Below are 20,266 nucleotides of genomic sequence, written 5' to 3' on the forward strand. Positions count from 1 at the left end.
CATTTTTCAATTATTAATACATTTTGGGTTTCTATTCACAACTATTTGCAAATATTCCTTAATGTTTCTGATTTTTCAACTCTTTAGCAGGTAAACTTGCATATTGAAATGGAACAACCAATAGGGACTTTAACATTTCCTTCTGGACGTCTTGGTAAAGAATCCCATGGTATTGATACAACTCTAGGCATTTCTATTTTCTAGAAGTTAATTTTCTTGTAAGATTGTTTGTTTTAGTATCCCTTCTTGACTGCTTCATTTTATTATTTAAAAATTCTACTGGAAGTGAATTTTATTTACCATGACCTTCTTAATGCTTTCCATCTCTCTCCGTTCTCTTATAACTTATTATTTTTAATTTAATTTCTTATTCTTTTTATAACTCGCCTCCTACCTAGAAGTTGTTGTAGTGGGCAAGAATCAGTGTAAGGAGATTACTATCACCTTCCTAGAAGTTAACCATAGAATGGGAAGCAAAAAGCCATTTCTTTGCTCCAAGCAAACATATATTGGAGTAAAACAAAATCGATTGTCTGTTTTCTCCTCCCTACAAACTGCAATGAAAATGGTAGCTCCTTTTGGTATATTTGATAGTTCCAGTTGTCTCTATGATATCTATAGAGAAAATGCAAAAGTGAGAAGAGTGAGATTATTCACTACGAAATAGAAAGTTGATGATGAGAACAGTTGCCATTGTTTCTACTCAGGGAATCTAGGAGACAGTATATCCAAAAAAAAATGATGATGAAATTTTCCAGCTTAACCAATGATCATTTTCAATCTTTTCCTTTTTTAAAGTAATGTGACCAATTCTCAAAAGTCCTTTAGGAAGGCACAAAAGAGGTGTTAAATATTTGCCATTATCGAGGCAAATTATGCTACTGTTTAAAACATATAGTCAGAGTCTAAACGTACATCAGTTTCTTCAGTGAAAATTATGCTACAGTTTGGGACTAGATTACAGGTAGAAAGTCATTTAATTAGATATCACCATGTTACCCTAGAGATCCATTTTCTGTTTAAACATTAGCAACTGAAAATATACACAGAGGCAATGAACCAGATCGTATGAGTCCATTGTGGCCATAATTGCTCCAAAATTACCACTACAGGAAACGTAAGAATGAATTTTAATTCCTTTTTCACTTTCCCTTCTTTCTGTTTAGGTGGACATATTGGGAACTAGGGGAAAAATATAGGTTCTGCAGTTAAAAATGTGAAATACTGAAGTTTAATTGTATTTGCACGTATGTATGTGTGAAAGAGATTTGTGTACATGTCCATAAGTGCATTTAATGGAATAAGATGTGTACCGTGCAATAAAATAGAAATCATTTTCCAGAAATATTGTATAGCAGTAAATTACCAAAATGAGAAAAGACTACTTGAATATATTATATATACTAGATTCTTACATATCTTCCAGATTTTATATTGGCTACCACTTGAAGGGTTGGCACAGTGTCTTAAGGCTACAGCCTTAACCTTACTTGTCACCTGTCTCCCTACACTTATTCAATCTTAACAACTCTAACACTTGGGCAACTCCTGTTTATGATAACAAAAAAGTCAAGGATGAGGATTTAAAGAGAGTGAACTATGAAAAGCAAGTCAGGCGCATGTAGAATGTAGCTTAGTCTTGTTTACCACTCTTCTGCAGTGTGGATTCTCTTTATCCAGTGGACTCTAAAATATTCCTAGTCCAAGGTCCTTATTTATCTCTACGGGTAGGTTGCATTCTCCCTTTTTAGAGTTGTCTTGGCTTTCCTTCCTAGAGCAGTATTTTTCATTGTTACCCTGTTTTTCTGAATTGAAAGCTTTTCTGTTTTCCATCTCCATGGTCCTGATTCCTATTTGAACACCTTGTCATTGTTCTGGGCTCTAGCTGACACTGGCTTCTTGTGGGGAAGATAGGTATCTTTACTATAGGTCTTAAATATATAGATCATTCTCAAGTTGTAAATGGATTTTTAAATTAAATTTGTTTATATAAATTATGTTTATTATATTACATTCACATATGAATTATATATATATAAATTATAACAATTTTATTTTTACATTAATTTTTGCAGAAACAATGTTAAAGGGCATGTGGATTCCAGGGTGATCCACAAAAGCCTTATCATCTTATAATGTTTCTGAAGCACAGCACTGTAGAATGTAAGCTTAGTTTATGACTGTGTGAAAACACATTTAGAGTTTCTTTGTTTGATGGAATGCTAAATGTGTTTTGTGTTCCACCTCTATCCCTACCATTCCCTTCCCACACCAACCCTCCCAGGAGGAGGGATTTCTTCCCAGACCCTGAACTGTATCATACAGTAGGAATATGGAATATGCAACTTTAAGGCAGTGATGATGAGGGTTGGGGAAGGAGAAGGGACAAGAAACATGAACTTTAAGGAATACTCTTTTTTTTTACTCCTTGTCTTTTTCCTTGTTATTGCTAGTGCTGGGAAAGAAGAAAGCAATTGGCCCTTTTTTTTTTCTTTTCTTGAATCTCTTCCCTTTCTCTTCTCTTTTTTCTTTTATTTGTGTCTTTTTAAAAAATTGATATATAATTGACATATAACATTAGTTTCAGGTGTACAACATAATGATTCAATATATGGATATATTGTGAAATGTGATCACAATAAGTCTAGTTAATATGCATTTCCACACATAGTTACCCTTTTTTCCCCTCATGATGAAAACTTGTAAGATCTTCTCTCTAAGCAACTTTCAAATACACCATACAGTATTATTATTAACTACAGTCACCATGCTGTACATTACATTCGCAAGACTTATGTTTTTATAACTGGAAGTTTGTACCTGTTAATCACTTTCACCCATTTCACCCACTCCCACTTCCCACCTCTGATCTCTGTATTCAGGAGTTTTTTAGATTCCACATATAAGGAATCTCATATGGTATTTGTCTTTCTCTGTCTGACTTATTTCTTAGCATAATGCCCTCAAGGTCCATCCATGTTGTTACAAGTGACAGGAGTTCCTTCTTTTATGGATAAATAATATTCCATTGTATATATACATTTTCCTTGTTCATTCATTTCTCAATGGACATTTAGGTTGCTTCCATATTTATGTCTTTATTTATTGCCTCTCTCCTTTTTTCTCCGTTTTCCATCCTAGCTGGGGAGAAGAGGGGCAGGAGTAAATGAGGTTGTCCCACAGAAGCAGCCAAGCAGAACTTTCTTTTTTTCTTTCCATCTCCCTTTTTCATTAAGGAATATAGATAATTAAGCCATTAGTGTGTTTGCACATCTGAGTCACCAAAAATTGCACACGCAAATAAATACATTAAATTGGAGCAGTTAATCACATGTATTCGTTTTCTTATTTGTAACTGAAAAAATCTCTTTGTCTTTACAGCCAAAACCAATTCATGTTTTAGTCCTTCAAAAATTAATTTGGAACAATTTTAATCATTTGCATTCAAAAATTTTTTTCTGAGCTCTTTTAGAATGTATCAATATTTCAGGATTCTCTGAAGCTTCACAGATCTGCCATTCTTAAAGTTAACAATTTATCTATAGTTTATATTTTAATGGAAAACGTTCTTTTGGAAGGTAAAAAATTACTTTAGCTTTAGCATTTCCACACATTTCAGAACATATATCCCTTGCCATCATCTTATTATTGTGAAATAACAACCCAAATTTCTAGAATTATATTTTGGACGGTTCAATTTTAAAATTATTATTATTAATAAACGTTATTTTTAAGAGCAGTTTTAGGCTCACAACAAAATTGAGTGGAAAGTACAGAGTTCCCATACACCTTCTGACCACTGCCCTCTATCAACATGCTTTATCCGCCCTGACTATCAACATCCCAAGCCAGGGAGATGTCGCAAGGCCCTGTAATTTTAATTTTGATCAGACAGTGACTAAATAGGGTGATTTTTAAAGAAAGGTTGGTTTCAGCTGCAGTATTATTTTGGAGAGACATGTTTGAGAACTAGTGTGTTTGCCTGATTTTCCCCACTTTTCAATTAATTATTTTAATATTATAGTGGCGTGGCTTAACTTAATGTTGTGTTTTCAGACTTTTTAAACTTTGTGTGTAAATTTTTGAGAAAGTTTTAATGAATTCATAATTCCATGTCAATACATATGTTTGGAAAGTAAAATTACAATGTAGAGTTGCTGCTTTTGACTTTCAAGGGTCATAGTTTCAGAATTAATAGCTTTATATATATTTATATAGATTTGTTTATATATATTTGTTAATTGTTTTAAGCATATTGTATTTCACTTAGTGTGTATTTTTTAAACCTAGATTTTTGAGCCACCTACAGATTGAGGACCATTTAGAAGGCATAATTTGAAAGTAAAATGCAATTAGAGAAAGATAATAATTGAATAAAGATTTTAAAAAGCATTAAGTAAGTTAAGAGAAGAATGTGAGTAGATTATGACCGTCATAAGAATCAAAATGAAAATTCCAATAAGAAAAATAAAACAGTGAAATAATCAATTTTTAAAATTAATAATAAAAATGCAGTTTTTTTTCTTAAATATTTATTACATTTAAAAAATAAACAGAGCTAAAAGGAAAACAGAAGGTATTTCTTTATAATTATGCTTCTGTTCTATACTTATTCTTAAATGTTGCTTCTAAAGCCATTTTCATTATCTACCATTTCAGCTATAAGAGCCCTTTTTCTTAAATCCCTGAATGATTCTCTGCAAGATTCTGTTATACAATCTATACTTATTTATTTCCTTGTACTTTTCCATTCCTTCTCCTCTCCCAGAGCAAATTTAATTGCTATTTTTTTTCTTTGTCTGTTTCCTCACCACCACCACCATTATGACTCACTCTTCTTCCACTTTTTAAAAAATTATCTATACTTGGAACAATGTAACAACTTTCCTCCTTTCTTTTAAAATGGTTGTTGAAATACCCATTCCATAAAAGTCCCCTAATTAAGTTATGGTTGCAAATAATGAGTGCTTATAATTTTTGCCAACTAGTTATCTGATAAAAGTCTTAAATCCTAATTCTTTATTACTGCCCACCATTTTTCCACTTGTGTATTTGTGAGATAATGAGACAAGTCAGTGAAAAGCATTTCGGTATGCTTTAAAGCACTATGTAAAGGCTGACTTTTATTAATTTAAAACTATTTACTTTGTTTTATTAACTGCTCAATAATTGTATTCTTGATAAGCTTTTATTAGCCAGCTTGCTATTCAAATCGTCCTGTGATTGATTAACCCTTTCATTGGCTTTCCTCAATTTGAGACAAACATGTTTAGTTTGAGTGTAATATCAAACAAAAAAGTATACATATGTGATATAATTGTAACGATTAGTTTAATGATTTTTTTGTAATTTCTAAAGCCCTGAGGTATAGTACTCTATTATCTGACATGTATAACACCATTAGAGTCAGGATTTTTTAGAATGTTGTTTTAATACTTGTTGTCTCAATCCCAAATTGACATGTAAATAGAATAGATTGAACTTGTATTCTCATTTATGTACGGTTACAACTGTTTGCAACAGGTAGGTGTAACAATAGAAGCAATATTTGTAATCTAGATTCTTTGAATTTTGCCCTGCTTTTGGTCCTGGCATATGTTAAATGGTTTAATTTTATAATATTGCATTTCATTATTTTGACTTAGGAGATCCAAGAGTACAGAGTTTTAAGTAGTGAAAAAGAATGGAAAATAAGTACTATATATATTTTTAAGTCTTCTAACTTAGTAATGCCAAATCAGTACCCTGAGAATTTTAGAGTATTTAATTAATTATATGGAATGTTTAAGTGAAAAATGAAACAAAATATAGTTTACATGGAGTGAATCTAAAGAAAGTGAAGTTTCATGTTGTTACAGCTGTTTATTGCATTTTCAGCATTAAGTTCCTATTTAAAGGATGCCAAGGTAGTTAAATAAATTTAAATGATTGTAATAAAATTCAAAGATACCTGTGATTATGTTTTTAAAAAATGACAAAAAATGTGATTTGTTTCAGTTTGCCCAGTGATTTAGGACTAGCTTATTAGATGAGATAAGAAATGGAACAATAAAAAGATGCAATTCATGTTGGAAAATAGTTTATTTAAAACTGATTATTTAAAAAAACAGATGTTGATTTAGAAAATGTTAATAAATTTCTGTCATATAATAACATATTGATAAAATAGGACATTAATAACTTTCTAACTGTTGAACAAATCGGAATAATTATAAGAGGTATATTTTAGTTAAATATTAAAAAAATGATTATTTGTAAATATTTCAAAACGTTTAAGCTAGTCTTTCTAGATACTGCAGAAGGTAAATGCTGTAAGTCTTGACACGGAACATTTATTTTGTGAATCAGATTTTATGACTTTATAAGTAAAGCATTTGAGGAAAAACAAAATTGCTGATAGTTATAAAAGCGTTTTGAAAAATGAAGAAATGGTAATTTTAAACGCAAAAGTAGCAAACTTTAAAGAATTGGCTATTGGAATTCTACATGTGCAATTAGAAATTTATAATGCTTATGTTTTTATTTTAAAAGTTGTTTATGCTTTTTAAAGAAATTTAGAAAAAATCATTTTGAGAAGCTCCATTATTTTTAGATTCTAAAATGCTGTTTGAGGAACAAATTTTCTTTTCCCTATATAGATGATAAAACATTGGAACCAAAAATAAGCATTTCCTTCTGACCAAACTTAGCATTGCATGAATTTTAACTGACATTTTTTATATTGATCTTTTACTCATGGAAGACAAAATAATATATTAGAAAATATTGGGTGACACAAAGAAAAAGGACATATTGACCAGAGAGCTAAAATACAATTGACACATGTGAACATTAGGCTTAAAGAGGAAGACAGTAGTCTTAAGAGTCCTGGCCAACTTTAGAAGCAAACAAAAAATCTTAGTTTATTTCTAGGTAAAATAAAGTAAAGTAATTTTCTCTACAGAGAAGCAAGATAGTTAAAATTATTGGTTTTATGAGGCAAAAACAGTTGTTTGTAAATGACTGTGTTCTACATTTTTTTTTTTTTTTTTTTTTACTAAGGATGCCTTATATAATTCTGGCTGTAGTTAAGGAACTTATTATTTATTGTTATTTATTATTGAGCTTTACCCTTCCCCCAACCTTTTAAGGAGCATTTGTTGCACAATGCGCACGGAGGAAGAAATAAGCTTTTATAGATAGTTTTTTAGTAGATATTGCTTACCTGTTTTTGGTCTCTCTGGTCATGAGGATCTTTAATCATGGAGGATTCACCTGATCCAGCAACAGTGTTGGCAGTTCTCAAAGAGATTTTTTTTTATACTTGAGACTTAATAAAGATGACAGAAGTTATTGCAAGTAATTGAATTTACCTCTATAAGGAGAATTGTGTCATTTACTATATACACAAGTTAAAGATTTGACTGTTCTTACTTAAGGAATCTGGTAATATTTCCTAACCAGTGTGTCCGTAAATAAATTGTTCTTGTCCAGACTGTGTTTTTTCTTTGTGACCCAGGCTGCTCTTTTCTTACCTGGAAATTCTGCTTCTGGCTTCAGGATTAATATTACTAAATCTTAGTAATTCATGTTCTTGCTCAGAGTGCAGCCCCTTAACTGCCAGGACCTTATTCTGTGTTTCTATGGCAGCTTTACTTTACTCTAATCTGCCTTGCAAATTACTGACCCAGGCTGTGGACTGTTACAGTGCTGTTCTTTCTAACCCAGGACACACTTCGTGCTCAATATTTTGTGTTATACAGATGTGACTTCTATCGATAAAGAATGCTAATAAAGTTCCCAAATAATTTATCTGTGTACTTGTCAGTGGCTGCCCATTGCAATCAGAACAAAGTCTAAGCTCTGTACTATGGCATAGGTGGCCCTGGTGATGTCTTACCTACCACTTTGACGTCATCTGAAGACCACTCTTACCTTTCCTTCTAACCCTTCAACGTTCTAAGCCATTTCTGCCTTAGGGACTTTGTACTAGGAATTGGGGATATTTGAGCTGAGATTTGAATTATTAATAAGTGCCAGCTTGAACTCTTTTCCTCCACACTGTTGTGTAGCCAGTGCTTTTTCATCATTCAGATCTCAGTTCAAATATCCTTTCTTCAAAGAGGTCTTCCCAGACCACCCATCTAAAGTAGACTTTCTCCCCACTACCCTGCTTACTCTTTCCCATTATTCTTTTCTTCATTGCATTTTCCACTATCTAAAATTCTCTTGTTTACTTAATTACCATACTACAATGTAAGTTCTGTGAGGGCAGTGTCTTTGTCTGTCTGGTTGGCCATTGTATCCCCAGAGTCTAAAACAATGTCTAGCACGTAATAGGTGCTCACGAAATAGTTGAATGCATGAATAAGTGAATAAATGATAAATTTATAATATAGACTGAGCAATTTGCTTCTTTTTTCCTTATTTTATTGAAAAACAGTGCAACAACATGATAGTAAACTGGGTAGAGGAATATTCACTTATAATCCCGGTACTTAAAGAGTTACCATTTTAACAGTTTTTTTTTCCATATGTATATGTATTTTTCATAGTTACACTCTAATTAATTTTTTTTTACATACTGTGCTTTTGTTGAGTTAACACTGTCAAACATTTTCCCAAGTTCTCCTAGTAAGTCCCATTATTTTAACGGCTATATAATACCACATTGAGTTTATATTCCAGCATTTACTTAACCATTTCCTTAATATGCTAAATAATTTGTTTCTAACTTTTTGCTGTTATGGATAACACTGCAATGAATAGCTTAATGAATATAAACATTTGTCTTCCATTGAATAGAATGAATTGTAAACATTAAACTGGGTAATATGAAATTGTTCAGGTATTTTATGACATTTAAAATATATCTTATAAATTGTAAAGGAATATGTATGACTTTCTTCTGGGGTCTACTCTAAAATACTTTTCATAATTAATGTCAAAATTGTATGATACAGATAAATTTTTTTTTAATGTCAGCTTATTTTATTGATTTTGGAAATGAATTTGCAAGTGCCTTAGGTCATAACCAGGTTCCTTTCTTTTTTTTTTTTTTTTTTTGATTCACCTTGATTGTCTTTTTTTTTTTTCCAGATTCCTTTAGACTTATGAATCAGTCTGAGTACAGAGTTGTATAAATTCTGTGAATAATAAATTATTCCTTTATTTAAATTGTCGCTTTTAGTAAGTAGGGCAGCTGTGAAAAAATAGAAGCTAAAGCTAGGATAAAGAGTTTCATGAGTGACATAATGGAATAGATATTTGGGATTATAAAATTACATATGAGAGAAATCACAACTTTTCATGATCAGTTTTAATGATATTTGCAATTTGTTTCACCTTTTTTTTTTTTTTTCCTCAAAGCCAGAAGAAATTTTGTAGGGAGAAATGATTTGCGTGCCTTTGAGAACCAATTTGGAAATGTCTATTAAAAGTATTCTTTAACTCTCCTCATATCTATACATGGAGAGAATGTTACCTATTTATAGAGGTTATACAAATAAAATATTCTCTGAGAAGTTTCTCTTTGCATCTTTTTTGAACTTTTCAAATTATTTGAAGTCAAATGTAAGTACTGTTTCTTTATAGGTATAGAACAATCATAACACACTTTGCATAAAATTTTAAGCTCCGGGCTTTTAAGCAGATTCTATTTTCTTATGCATTTATATTCCCTTAAAACATCTCCTTTATGGTCTTTTTAAAGAAAGAATAACTTTCTCTTCTTATCCTCTAGATAACATAATAAAAGAACTAGAGATTTAAAAATAAAGTCTTTCTGATGTTAATAAGCATTTTACTAAACCTACATTTAGAGGCAGCTACTACACTTTTCTAAAACAAAAAGCCTTTGCTTTTCTTCGCCATCTAAAAATTCTTTTTTTTTTTGGCCACGCAACGCAGCATGTGGGATCTTAGTTTCCCTACCAGGGGTTGAACCCGCACCCCCTGCATTGGAAGTGCAGAGTTTTAACCACTCGACCACCAGGGAAGTCCCTAAAAATTCTTTTATGCTATACATTATTTTTTCATTTTATCAAGTCAGGTAACACATTCCCAGCTTACCTTTCTCATTCCTTCTTTATGTTCTTTCAACTTCATTTATTTTAAAAATTTCACCTCATAACTGGAGATTCATTCAATTTATCAAACAAATGTTTATTAGGCACGTACTTAATGCAATCTTCTTTCCTAGGAACTAGGTATACAGCAGTGACCAGATAAAAATCCCTGGCCTCATGGAACTTACATCTGGTAGACAAGATAAATAATTGTAGGTTAGAAAGTAATGAAGTGCTAAGAAGAAAAAGAAACAAAGTAGGGAAGAGGGCATATGAAATATGGGGAATATTGAAACTTGATGGGATGATCAGGGAAGACTTCACTGAGAAGGTTTTGAGAAAAGACCTGAAGGAAGTAAGGAGGTGAGCCATGTAGCTATGTGGGGAAGAGCATTCCAGGCCTAGAGAATAGCAAGACCAATAAGAAGTTGTGTATACGGGGATTGGGTCACAGAATTATATAGGGGAAGAAGTTGGAGAAATAATAGAGAGCAAGATAACATAACATGTTTGTTATGTAATTATCTTTCTTTATCCTGTAATTTTCCTGAGAGTTATATTTCTTTTCTTTCTAGCTCTGTGCAGAATTACATGTTTTTCTTTCTATGAATTTACTTTAATAAGCAGTTTAAAAGTTTTGTGGTTTTTACTATTTTTGAGTGATAACATACATAAATGAATTAAAGATTTTTGCTTGTGGAAAAACATATCTTGTTTTTCCACATGCCAGGTAATTTCATGATTTAAAAAAATTAATGTTATTGTTTCTTGGGCTGCAGATCTTTACCATTATCCCAGTGAATGTGATTAGCAATCCAATTGCCTATTGCTATTTTATATAATATTCTTGTCATTTTCTAGTTTTCCTGCAAAATTCTAAATTTTCACATTGCAGCACCATTTTAATTTTCATTGACATCTTTTTAAAAATAAACCCAATTAAAAAAATAAATTGAAGTAAGTCAGAAAGAGAAAAACAAATACAGTATGCTAACACATATATATGGAATCTAAGGAAAAAAAAAAAAAAAGTCATGAAGAACCTAGTGGCAAGACGGGAATAAAGACACAGACCTACTAGAGAATGGACTTGAAGATATGGGGAGGGGGAAGGGTAAGATGTGACAAAGGGTAAGATGTGACAAAGTGTGATATAGCACTGACATATATACACTACCAAACGTAAAATAGATAGCTGGTGGGAAGCAACCGCATAGCACAGGGAGATCAGCTCTGTGCTTTGTGACCACCTAGAGGTGTGGGATAGGGAGGGCGGGAGGGAGGGAGATGAAAGAGGGAAGAGATATGGGAACATATGTGTATGTGTAGCTGATTTACTTTGTTATAAAGCAGAAACTGGCACACCATTGTAAAGCAATTATACTCCAATAAAGATGTTAAAAAAAATAAATTAATTAATTAACCTTGAGAGTTATGACTTATTTAGGTTTTCTTAGAGATTTATTTGCTCTTGCTCTGTGTTCAGCCAGAGTAATTCATTTGCTTTCTATGAAATGACCAGGAATCTAAGCAAGTAAGTTAAATGTAATTGAAAAATGTCAGAGAATATTTAACTCAAATTGACTTTAATGAATTGAGGAGTTAGAATTTATAGTATGTTATACTGTTTAGATCCCCTATACAATAGTTGTTTTAGCTCTTTCTGAACTTCAGTTTCCTTGTCTGTAAATGGGAGTCAAATTGCCTACTTCAGAGGTGCACCAGCACATTATTCTGAGAATATAATTGAATAATATATGTGAACACTCTCAAGAAGACTATTTAGTGCCAATCAATGTAGTAGATTGTTTTCTATTCTGTTAGGCTACTTATGCTTATCTTTTAAAATTTTGTTAAATTTTAGTAATCATTGGCTTTGTTATGTCTGGGTAATTTCAACAGTTTATAATTATTTTGGACTAATAGACCCCATTAATAGATCTTTTGTGAAGCTGCTTCTACAGTGTAAATGGACAATTCTTGGTTGTCACCAACAATTGTGCCATGCTGATTTTACTCTCAGTTGCAGTGGCCTCTGGCATTTACCTCAGTTAGATTTTACTTGCCCTCACTTTGTTTTTGTTTTTTGTTTTTTTAAATTAATTTTTATTGGAGTATAGTTGCTTTACAATGTTGTGTTACTTGCCCTCACATTGAAGACAACTATTAGCAATGGGGAATGGGCTTGTTTGGAACTTCTTAGTCTCATTAAACCTCTATTAGGGAAGCAGAAGCAGCAATGTGATACTACCTCATCAACATGCTTTGGTCTGTCTAGGAAATAAAAATTTCATTTAGAGTATATTCAGTCAAAAGACGTGGATGGACCTAGAGTCTGTCGTACAGAGTGAAGTAAGTCAGAGAAAAACAAATATTGTATATTAATGCATATATGTGGAATCTAGAAAAATGGTACAGATGAACCTATTTGCAGGGCAGGAATAGAGACACAGATGTAGAGAACGGACGTGTGGACCTGCGGTGTGGGAGGTGGTGTGGGATGAATTGGGGGATTGGGATTGACATATACACACTACCGTGTGTAAAACAGATAGCTAGTGGGAGCCTGCTGTATAGTGCAGGGAGCTCAGCTCCGTGCTCTGTTTTGACCTAGGTGGGTGGGATGGGGAGGTGTGTGGTGGGAGGGAGGCCCAAGAGGGAGGGGATATATGTATACATATAGCTGATTCACTTTGTTGTACAGCAGAAACTAACACAACATTGTAAAGCAACTATACCCCAATTTAAAAAAAAAAAAGTTTGTGAAGCACTAGGTAATTGGGAAATTAATATACCAGCACATTGGCCTACCAGCGCAGGGCAATATGAAGCTTTGAGGACCTTTGGAGGTGCATACTGCTGCTGGGTATGGAGTACCCAAGGCATCCATAATACCTTTCATTTTAAGTTTTCAAAATTTGAAAGAATCAGAATAGAGCAGTGGTTCCTAAACTTTGCTGCACATTGGTCATGTGGGAACTTTTAAAAATCCCAGTGCCCAGGTCATACCTCATACTATTTAAATCAGAATGTATAGGGTGAGAGCCAGGCATTCGTAGTACTTAAAGATGCACAGCAAAGTGGGCACCCACAGGAATATATGGTTCTGGCCGCCAGTCTTTTACCTGTTACTGTTTCACATGCTGTAGCACCATTCAGGAGACCTTGAAATGAAAAATATTTGAAAGTAGTGGATTAGTAATGTCCCTCACACAGATTTGTGTTCTACATTTTAAAAGAGTATATACTGTTTTACATAGTCTTATGGTGTTTTGAACTTTAACTTTCATTACTGGTCCATGGTAGACATATTCATGTTATTTTTTCCCATCTGTTACGGATATTTCCTTGACAACTTTAAATAAACCATGGCTTTGTGATTTGAGATGCAATAAAATGTCTACAAGTATTAACTCGTTAGGAGTTTCATTCCTTTGTTTCGATTCCAAATGACCATTTTCAGAATAAAGGACAAACAGCCAATTTGTTTTTCCAAATCCATTTTTATTTTTCTCCAGTTTAGTAATGAATGGTTACAAATTAGCCTAAATTTATGGAATTAGTATGAGTCTGAAGGAATAGACTGTTTAATTATGTCACAGCTGCATTTTTACTAATATACAAGATGATTGGTGTGTGAAACAAAAACTATACCTGTAGCATTACTAACCATGATATAAGTGCATAAGCATTTTTCCAATATCATGGTTTATTAAGGCAGTCTCAGTGTAATCTAATAAAAAATTGTGCAAGGGGAATTCCTAAGTGGCTTGGTTCCTCATGTTAAGAAGAGCTAGAGTTTTGGCTGTAAATCCTTGAAAATTTGCCTAAAGCTTGACATAAGTTCAAGTGGTCACAATATTATCTTAAAAATAATAGAAATTCTATTTTAAACTATAAAAAAATTTCTGTTTCATAGTCCACGTCAAATATGTGTGTGAAAAAATACAGAACATTAACTGATGCTCTGAGTTTTGTCATTGTCATTTGAAATTAAAGAACATGACCCCATTGTCTCCAGTGCTGTCAGAGTATGGTAAATTATGGGAATTTCTACAGTGCAGATATTTGGCTTAACACCTAACATTCACTCGTCCAGTTTTTGTTTTGGATCTTTTTGCTTTTCTTGTTTTGCATTTTTATTTTGTTTTGTTTTCAGCCATCATTTTGTCTTATCATCTTCAATTCTAGAGCAACCTGACAACAATAATGATACTACTGAATTGGGCATCCTTGTCATTCCTGAGATTAGTGTCACAAATGTGGCCGGAGAGAGGACCGGGAATGGGGAAAAAGGCAGAACACTAGGAGAGATTGATGCTCAGCATATACAGGGTGTACAGGAAACAACCACAGATCCTAGAACTGAGAGCAAAGGCTTGCCAGAGATCAGGAGGCAAAAATCTGTAAGAAAAATGATGGAGGATGGAATAAACTCACCTGGCAGAGTGCAGTTTTAGCAGAGCACTTTATAGCTGCACTCCAAGGTATCTCATGGCAAAGGGTCACTGCTGCATGTTTTAAGCAACAGTTGCACAGTCACAAAAATTTTGCATGTCACCTAATCAAAATGCATGAATTATGTACCACAGTTTCTCAATGACTCTTAATGCTCTTTGGAATGGTCATAGCTCTGCTGTCTCTGAGTAAATAGTTATGAAAATGAGGCAGAAAACTGCTTCCAAAATAATTTTCTGCTTATGTTTTGAGATCTAAAATTACTTTTTTATCTTTGTATTTTTGCCATCTTTGATATGAAGGAGAATGTATAAAGAATTTTAACAAGTTTGAGCTTGTGATACTTATGGTCTGTATATTTTTCTCTTAGTAAAATAATCTAGAATGTGGAGTGCAACCTTTAAAAAAAATCTTTGAAATATTTTAATACCATTTTTTAAAAAGTTCCTTGGTATGATCTTTGATTTTACACTGCTTTGCTACTGGGGGAGAGTTTACCTCTAGTTTTACTGTGTGGTATTTTTCCTAATTGTTTCTGATCTTTTGCATGAATAGTAAGAGAACTTTTTCTAAAAACACAGTGGGGTGTGGTTTATGGCATGCTTTTTGTTTAATACACTCTAAATTACTCTTATTTAATTATAATGAACTATTGTTGACATTTTATAGAATGTTTTGATTATCCTTTGATTTTGGTCTATAATCTGTTGCCTTACATATTATGCTAAAATTTAATGTATTTAAAGTATACTTGATTTGGTATGAATCATGAAAAAACAATTACTTAAAATGCTTAATGTTAATTAATTTTTGTTATTTCTTTGTTTAGGAAATACAGAATTAACAGGTCAAGAAGAACTGATGGAGATATCTGAAGTTGACGAGGGATTTTATACCAGGGCTGCGTCTAGTATCAGCCAGTCGGGTTTATCAAACAGTAGTCAAAATTGTAGTAACAAGGCAAGTGTAGGAAAGACTCAGAGACGGTCAGGAGGAAACAAAACTGGAGGAAAAGAAAAAGAAACTGCAGGGGAGTCTTGCAAAGATCACTTTGCTCGAAAACAAACTCAGAGAGCCCAAAGTGAGAATCTCGAGCTTCTCTCCTTGAAGAGACTTACATTAACAACCAGCCAATCTCTGCCTAAACCTAGTAGTCATGGTTTGGCTAAGACCGCTGCGACCGTATTCAGTAAATCCTTTGAACAAGTTAGTGGTGTCACAGTCCCATATAACCCATCATCTGCTGTTGGCTGTGGGACTGGGACAGATAGCAATAGGTTTTCTGCTTGCAGTCTGCAAGAAGAAACGCTTATTTACGTTTCTGAAAGGACTGAACTTCCAATGAAGCATCAAACAGGTCAGCAGAGACCTCCTAGTATTAGCATTACTTTGTCCACAGATTAATTTGTAAGGGTTTTCTCACGTAACCAGTGAATCAGAAAATACGACTTTGCTTCTTCATGAAAGTTCCCAGGGTCATCTTTCATCCCTGTTCCTGACAGGAGCCCTGATGTCTTAAATTCTGAAGGCTACCTTGACTTTATGAAGGGAATAATGTCTAGGTTGCAGTAAGTTGAAATATGGTTTTGTTATTTCTTGGTTGGTTGTTTTCCCCTTGGCTTGAGTCTTTTTTTTTTTTCTTACTTTCTTATTTGTTTCTGTTGCCCTGAGATTGTCAGTGTGACAATACATTTTGGCAGGCTGTCTGATCAGATTGGTTACAGCTCATGAGAGGTTATGGGTCTTTTTCTTTAATAACTCCTATTTTGGTAGCTGTATGTTTGGCCTTCAGTGTAAGAGGGAATCTCCTTGCATGAGAACAGTTTTTTCAAGGATGAGGCTGTGGTACAACTCCAGGAATTCTACAGCTGGCTGTTCAGCAAGCCAGTCTGAAAAACAGGCATGGGAAAAAACAAAACTGATATGTATGAAAAGTGCCTGCTAAAAATGTTTGTAACCAGATCATCTTTAAGATTAGTAGAACAGTTTATATAAAGCACTGGAAAATGTCTGGTAACTCTGTAACCTAAAATATTATATGATTCCAGGGGATGGGAAGAGGGGTTTCCATTGTTATCTTTGGAACATTTTTATATCAGAAATCAGACTGCTAGTAGATGTGTTGTTTTGAAGTGTTTGATCTGGATTTAGCAGGTGAAAATCCCTTTCAGTTCCTAAGATGTAATAGGCCATAAAACTGACTTACCCTGCTGCTGGACTTCGGAAATCCTACTTAGTTTGGATTCCCACAATTCAGAGCACACATCATTGAAGACTTCCTGGAAATCACTGAATTTTGCAACCCATCTCTCAAGATACCAGTGTTTACCATATTGAATTGTTTGTCTACAAATGAAGGAAATTAGGTAAATTTTTCATCTATAAAATATCATTGAAAGAAAATAAAAATAGTGAAATATGGACAAAGGACATTTATATATTAACTAATTTAGGGTTATATATGTTTGTGTTCTTAAATTTAAAATTTTAAGTATGAAAAATATTAAGTGTGTTTCTTGTTTTGTGAACAGGCCTATTTGAAATGTTCTTGTTATGATAGAAAGAATAATCAATGTAGTTGCTCCCAACCAAAAAATAAAAATAAAAAGGCAATATGGCAGAAGCTAAACAAACTTGTATGTAGCTATAGAGAATCAGGTGACCTCCAGATGGACGTAAAAATTTGATGTTTGCTAGTGGTGGTCATTTCAGCTATGGTTGAGGTTCCTTATAAATCAAGTATACTTAAGTAATAATCTAGGGTAAGAGAGAGAAAGCAGGGTTGAGGATGAGAGAGTAAGTTGACTGGAGAGGAAGATGTAGGGAGCTGTCCCCTTGTTAGTGGTTAGTGCACAGTGGTTTCCTTATTCACAGTCTTTAGCTGTGGTCACACAGAGAAAATGCTAGTTTTCCTCTTGTACCTGCTTATGCAGAGCTCAAATATGTGAAAAATTTGTTATGTCTTGAAGACTGCTAAAGCATTTTCACTTTGAATGCAGTTTTGACCATAACTGCTTTGGCTATCGTTTTAAATCCAATTCTTCAAAAAGCAAGAACTAGTTTTTATTCAGTAACCCTGAATAAAATATGGTTTTTAACATAAGTGAATTTGATTTTTTTAGTGCCAGTGATAGAAATGGAATAAGATCTATTGGCATACGTTGTAGGAAAAAAAAAAAAAAAAAGGCAAAGCAACCAGACAGTGAAAGTTGATAAAGTATTAATTAAATAGAAATCCTGTGTACAATTTAAATCCTGTGTACAATTACTGTGAATTTCCTATTGTCTTTTTGTAATTCTTTAACAAAGAATTTCCCCTAGGCATAGCTACTAACAATATTAATAATAGTCTTAAGAACTAATTTAAAAGATTGGCATTGGAGGCAAGTTAAGGTGCTTAGGAAACATTGTAGAATAAGTCTGAGGAAACATTAGCTGGCACAAATAAGAGATCAGATTTTAATGTTCAGCTGTTGTAATGGAACCTCATTTTGTTACTATTCTAGATCATTGCTATTATAAATCATTGTGGTCTGAGGACCAGTAAGGAACATTGGCATTACCTGCCATCTTGTTAAAAATGCAGAATTTCAGAGCCACCTTAGATCTACTGAATCATAATCTGCCTTTTAATAAGATCTCAGGTGATTATTATGTACATTAAAGTTTGAGAAGACAGTATCAAAGTGCAAACAAATCACTTATCTAATATTTAGAATTCTCAGTGGTCTCACAATCCTAGATCAAATATGTTGGATACTGGATCATTATAATCTTCATTGTTTTTAAAGCTAATTAATTTTTTAAGAGTGTCAACTGACTTAAGTCCCCTAATTCTAAATTTTTAATGAATCTCATTTATTTTTACAATAAAAATGTTAACATTTTATATTCTTCTATTATTTGAAAGTGGAATCAGAGCTGTAGATGCCTACAATTTTAAGTATGAAAGGGGTACCACCCTTTTACACAATGCACAACAAATCTGCATGTGTTTTTTCTTTTAAAAACCCTGAAGGCTTACTCAAAGGAGTGGTTCTGAATTTTTGCTCCAAGTAATTTGTCCCAGTTGATTTTCTGGAATGTGGAGTTAGGTTAACAGTAAAATTCTTTCGTAGTACCTTTGATACTATTTCAAATAAAGATTATACATTTGAAAATTTTTATAGCAGTTATTAATACTGGGTAATGCTAACTGTGGTAACAATGGTAGTTATCCCTACTCTTCTTGTCCCACTCACTTTCCCAAATTTGAAAGTTGGAGTGGCTTTTGTAGGTCATTTTCTTATGAAGATGCTGATGTGACCATTTGGTCACAGAACTTCTGTATATCCAGAGTAATACCTTTTACCACAAGAAGGATTCTGCACAAAACTGGGGCCTTGCACCGCATAGCTCAGAGGATCTGCGCAGACATTGTAGTCCCATTCCACATTTTAAACCTCTAAAAGATTCTTGAAATTACCCAACTTCTCACTCTTCAGATACCCGACTACCTGGGATATTCTAGTGAAGCTGAGTGCCAGCTTTTCCGTTTTAGAATCCAAGTGGAGAGAGAAACAAAGACTTCAGGGGAGTGTCCCAGGGCAGGTGAGCACCCTGGAATCCCTTATTATACCACCATGGAACTTTTAAAGGCAGCTCTGTAGATTTGAAGAGTAGAAATTCTCAGTCCTTAAATGATTTCAGTGTGTTTTGAAAAAGCAATCTTTCATTGCTCTTTTCAATTATGAAGTAACTGCTTAGCAAACATTATTCAATAATAATTATAAAAATTATTATTAACTTTTAAAGACAAAAAGTTAAAATAAAGGGAAATAAAATTTTTAAACCAAAATAGATGAAAAATGATCCCATTTTTAAGGGATTTTGTCTATTTTGGAAGAATAAAATTAAAGTGTTGAAACCTTTAAATTTAAATTGTAAACAAAAATACACCCTGAGACCTAATTTTCAGCAGATATTTAAAGTAAGGCTATTTAACGTTTGAGTCTATAGGCACAGTAAGTCTACACTTTGTTAAAGGGAAGCACATCAAGGAAATATTTATGTTAAATAATGTAACTGAAAAAATATTTTTTAAAAAGCCATTTAAAAAAAATAATTTGATGGGTACTTAAATTAATCATTGTAGATAGAAGTTAATGTATAATAGTGTCTTCCCAATCTTTGGATAAAAAATAAACTCTCTAGTCCTTTAATTAGCATGAATTTATACTTTTAGATTAATTGCTTAGTAAAATTATACCCAAAACTTTGAGTTATTCACATTTATATTTAATATTGTTAAATTCTTAATCAGAGAACAGAAATATGTTGTCTTCTATATTTTGTAACTTGTGCATACCTGAAGAGATTAGCAGTGAACGTTTTAGAAGATGCTTTTGTGTTTTTTAATAGAGTTCTAGAGTACTTATGTCTTGATACGAAGTTTCTACTAGTAAACTCAAGGTCCTATTTCACATACTGTTATTTTCTCTTATGTGGAGTTTATTGTGTACCTCTTATCTTTATTTCTAATCACGTAGTGATACTAATCTTTTCATAGTAAATTGACTTGTTTCTGATTGTGTTCCTAGAGTTTACATTCCTAAAGAATAAATTACAACTTCGGATATTTTTATGTGCTCTCTACCTTTTTAAGGCTATGGAAATAAACTGGAGTTTAGTTTTTTGAAGATTTGTGTATTTGTGTAAATGTTCTCCATATGCAATACTTTATACAGCAGTGTTGCCTCTTGTTTTAATGAAATAAAAACTGA

At 32.9% G+C, this 20,266-nt stretch overlaps 1 protein-coding gene across 3 annotated transcripts in view; it reads left to right on the plus strand.

Moving 5' to 3' along the window:
- HYCC1 (hyccin PI4KA lipid kinase complex subunit 1) overlaps nt 1–20,237 on the plus strand; it is a 92,080-nt gene extending 71,843 nt beyond the window's left edge. For 2 of the 3 annotated variants that reach the window (XM_068550501.1, XM_068550503.1), the window contains one exon: nt 15,334–20,237. In XM_068550501.1, coding sequence (XP_068406602.1) covers nt 15,334–15,908 — 575 coding nt within the window. In that variant the 3' untranslated portion in view covers nt 15,909–20,237. Of the gene's footprint in view, nt 1–14,237; nt 14,534–15,333 lie in introns of all 3 variants that reach the window. The other variant, XM_068550504.1, reaches the window with a different exon arrangement.
- The last annotated feature ends 29 nt before the right edge of the window (nt 20,238–20,266 follow it).

This window comes from Eschrichtius robustus, chromosome 8, assembly GCF_028021215.1.
Source record: "Eschrichtius robustus isolate mEscRob2 chromosome 8, mEscRob2.pri, whole genome shotgun sequence".
NCBI classification, from domain to species: domain Eukaryota; kingdom Metazoa; phylum Chordata; class Mammalia; order Artiodactyla; family Eschrichtiidae; genus Eschrichtius; species Eschrichtius robustus.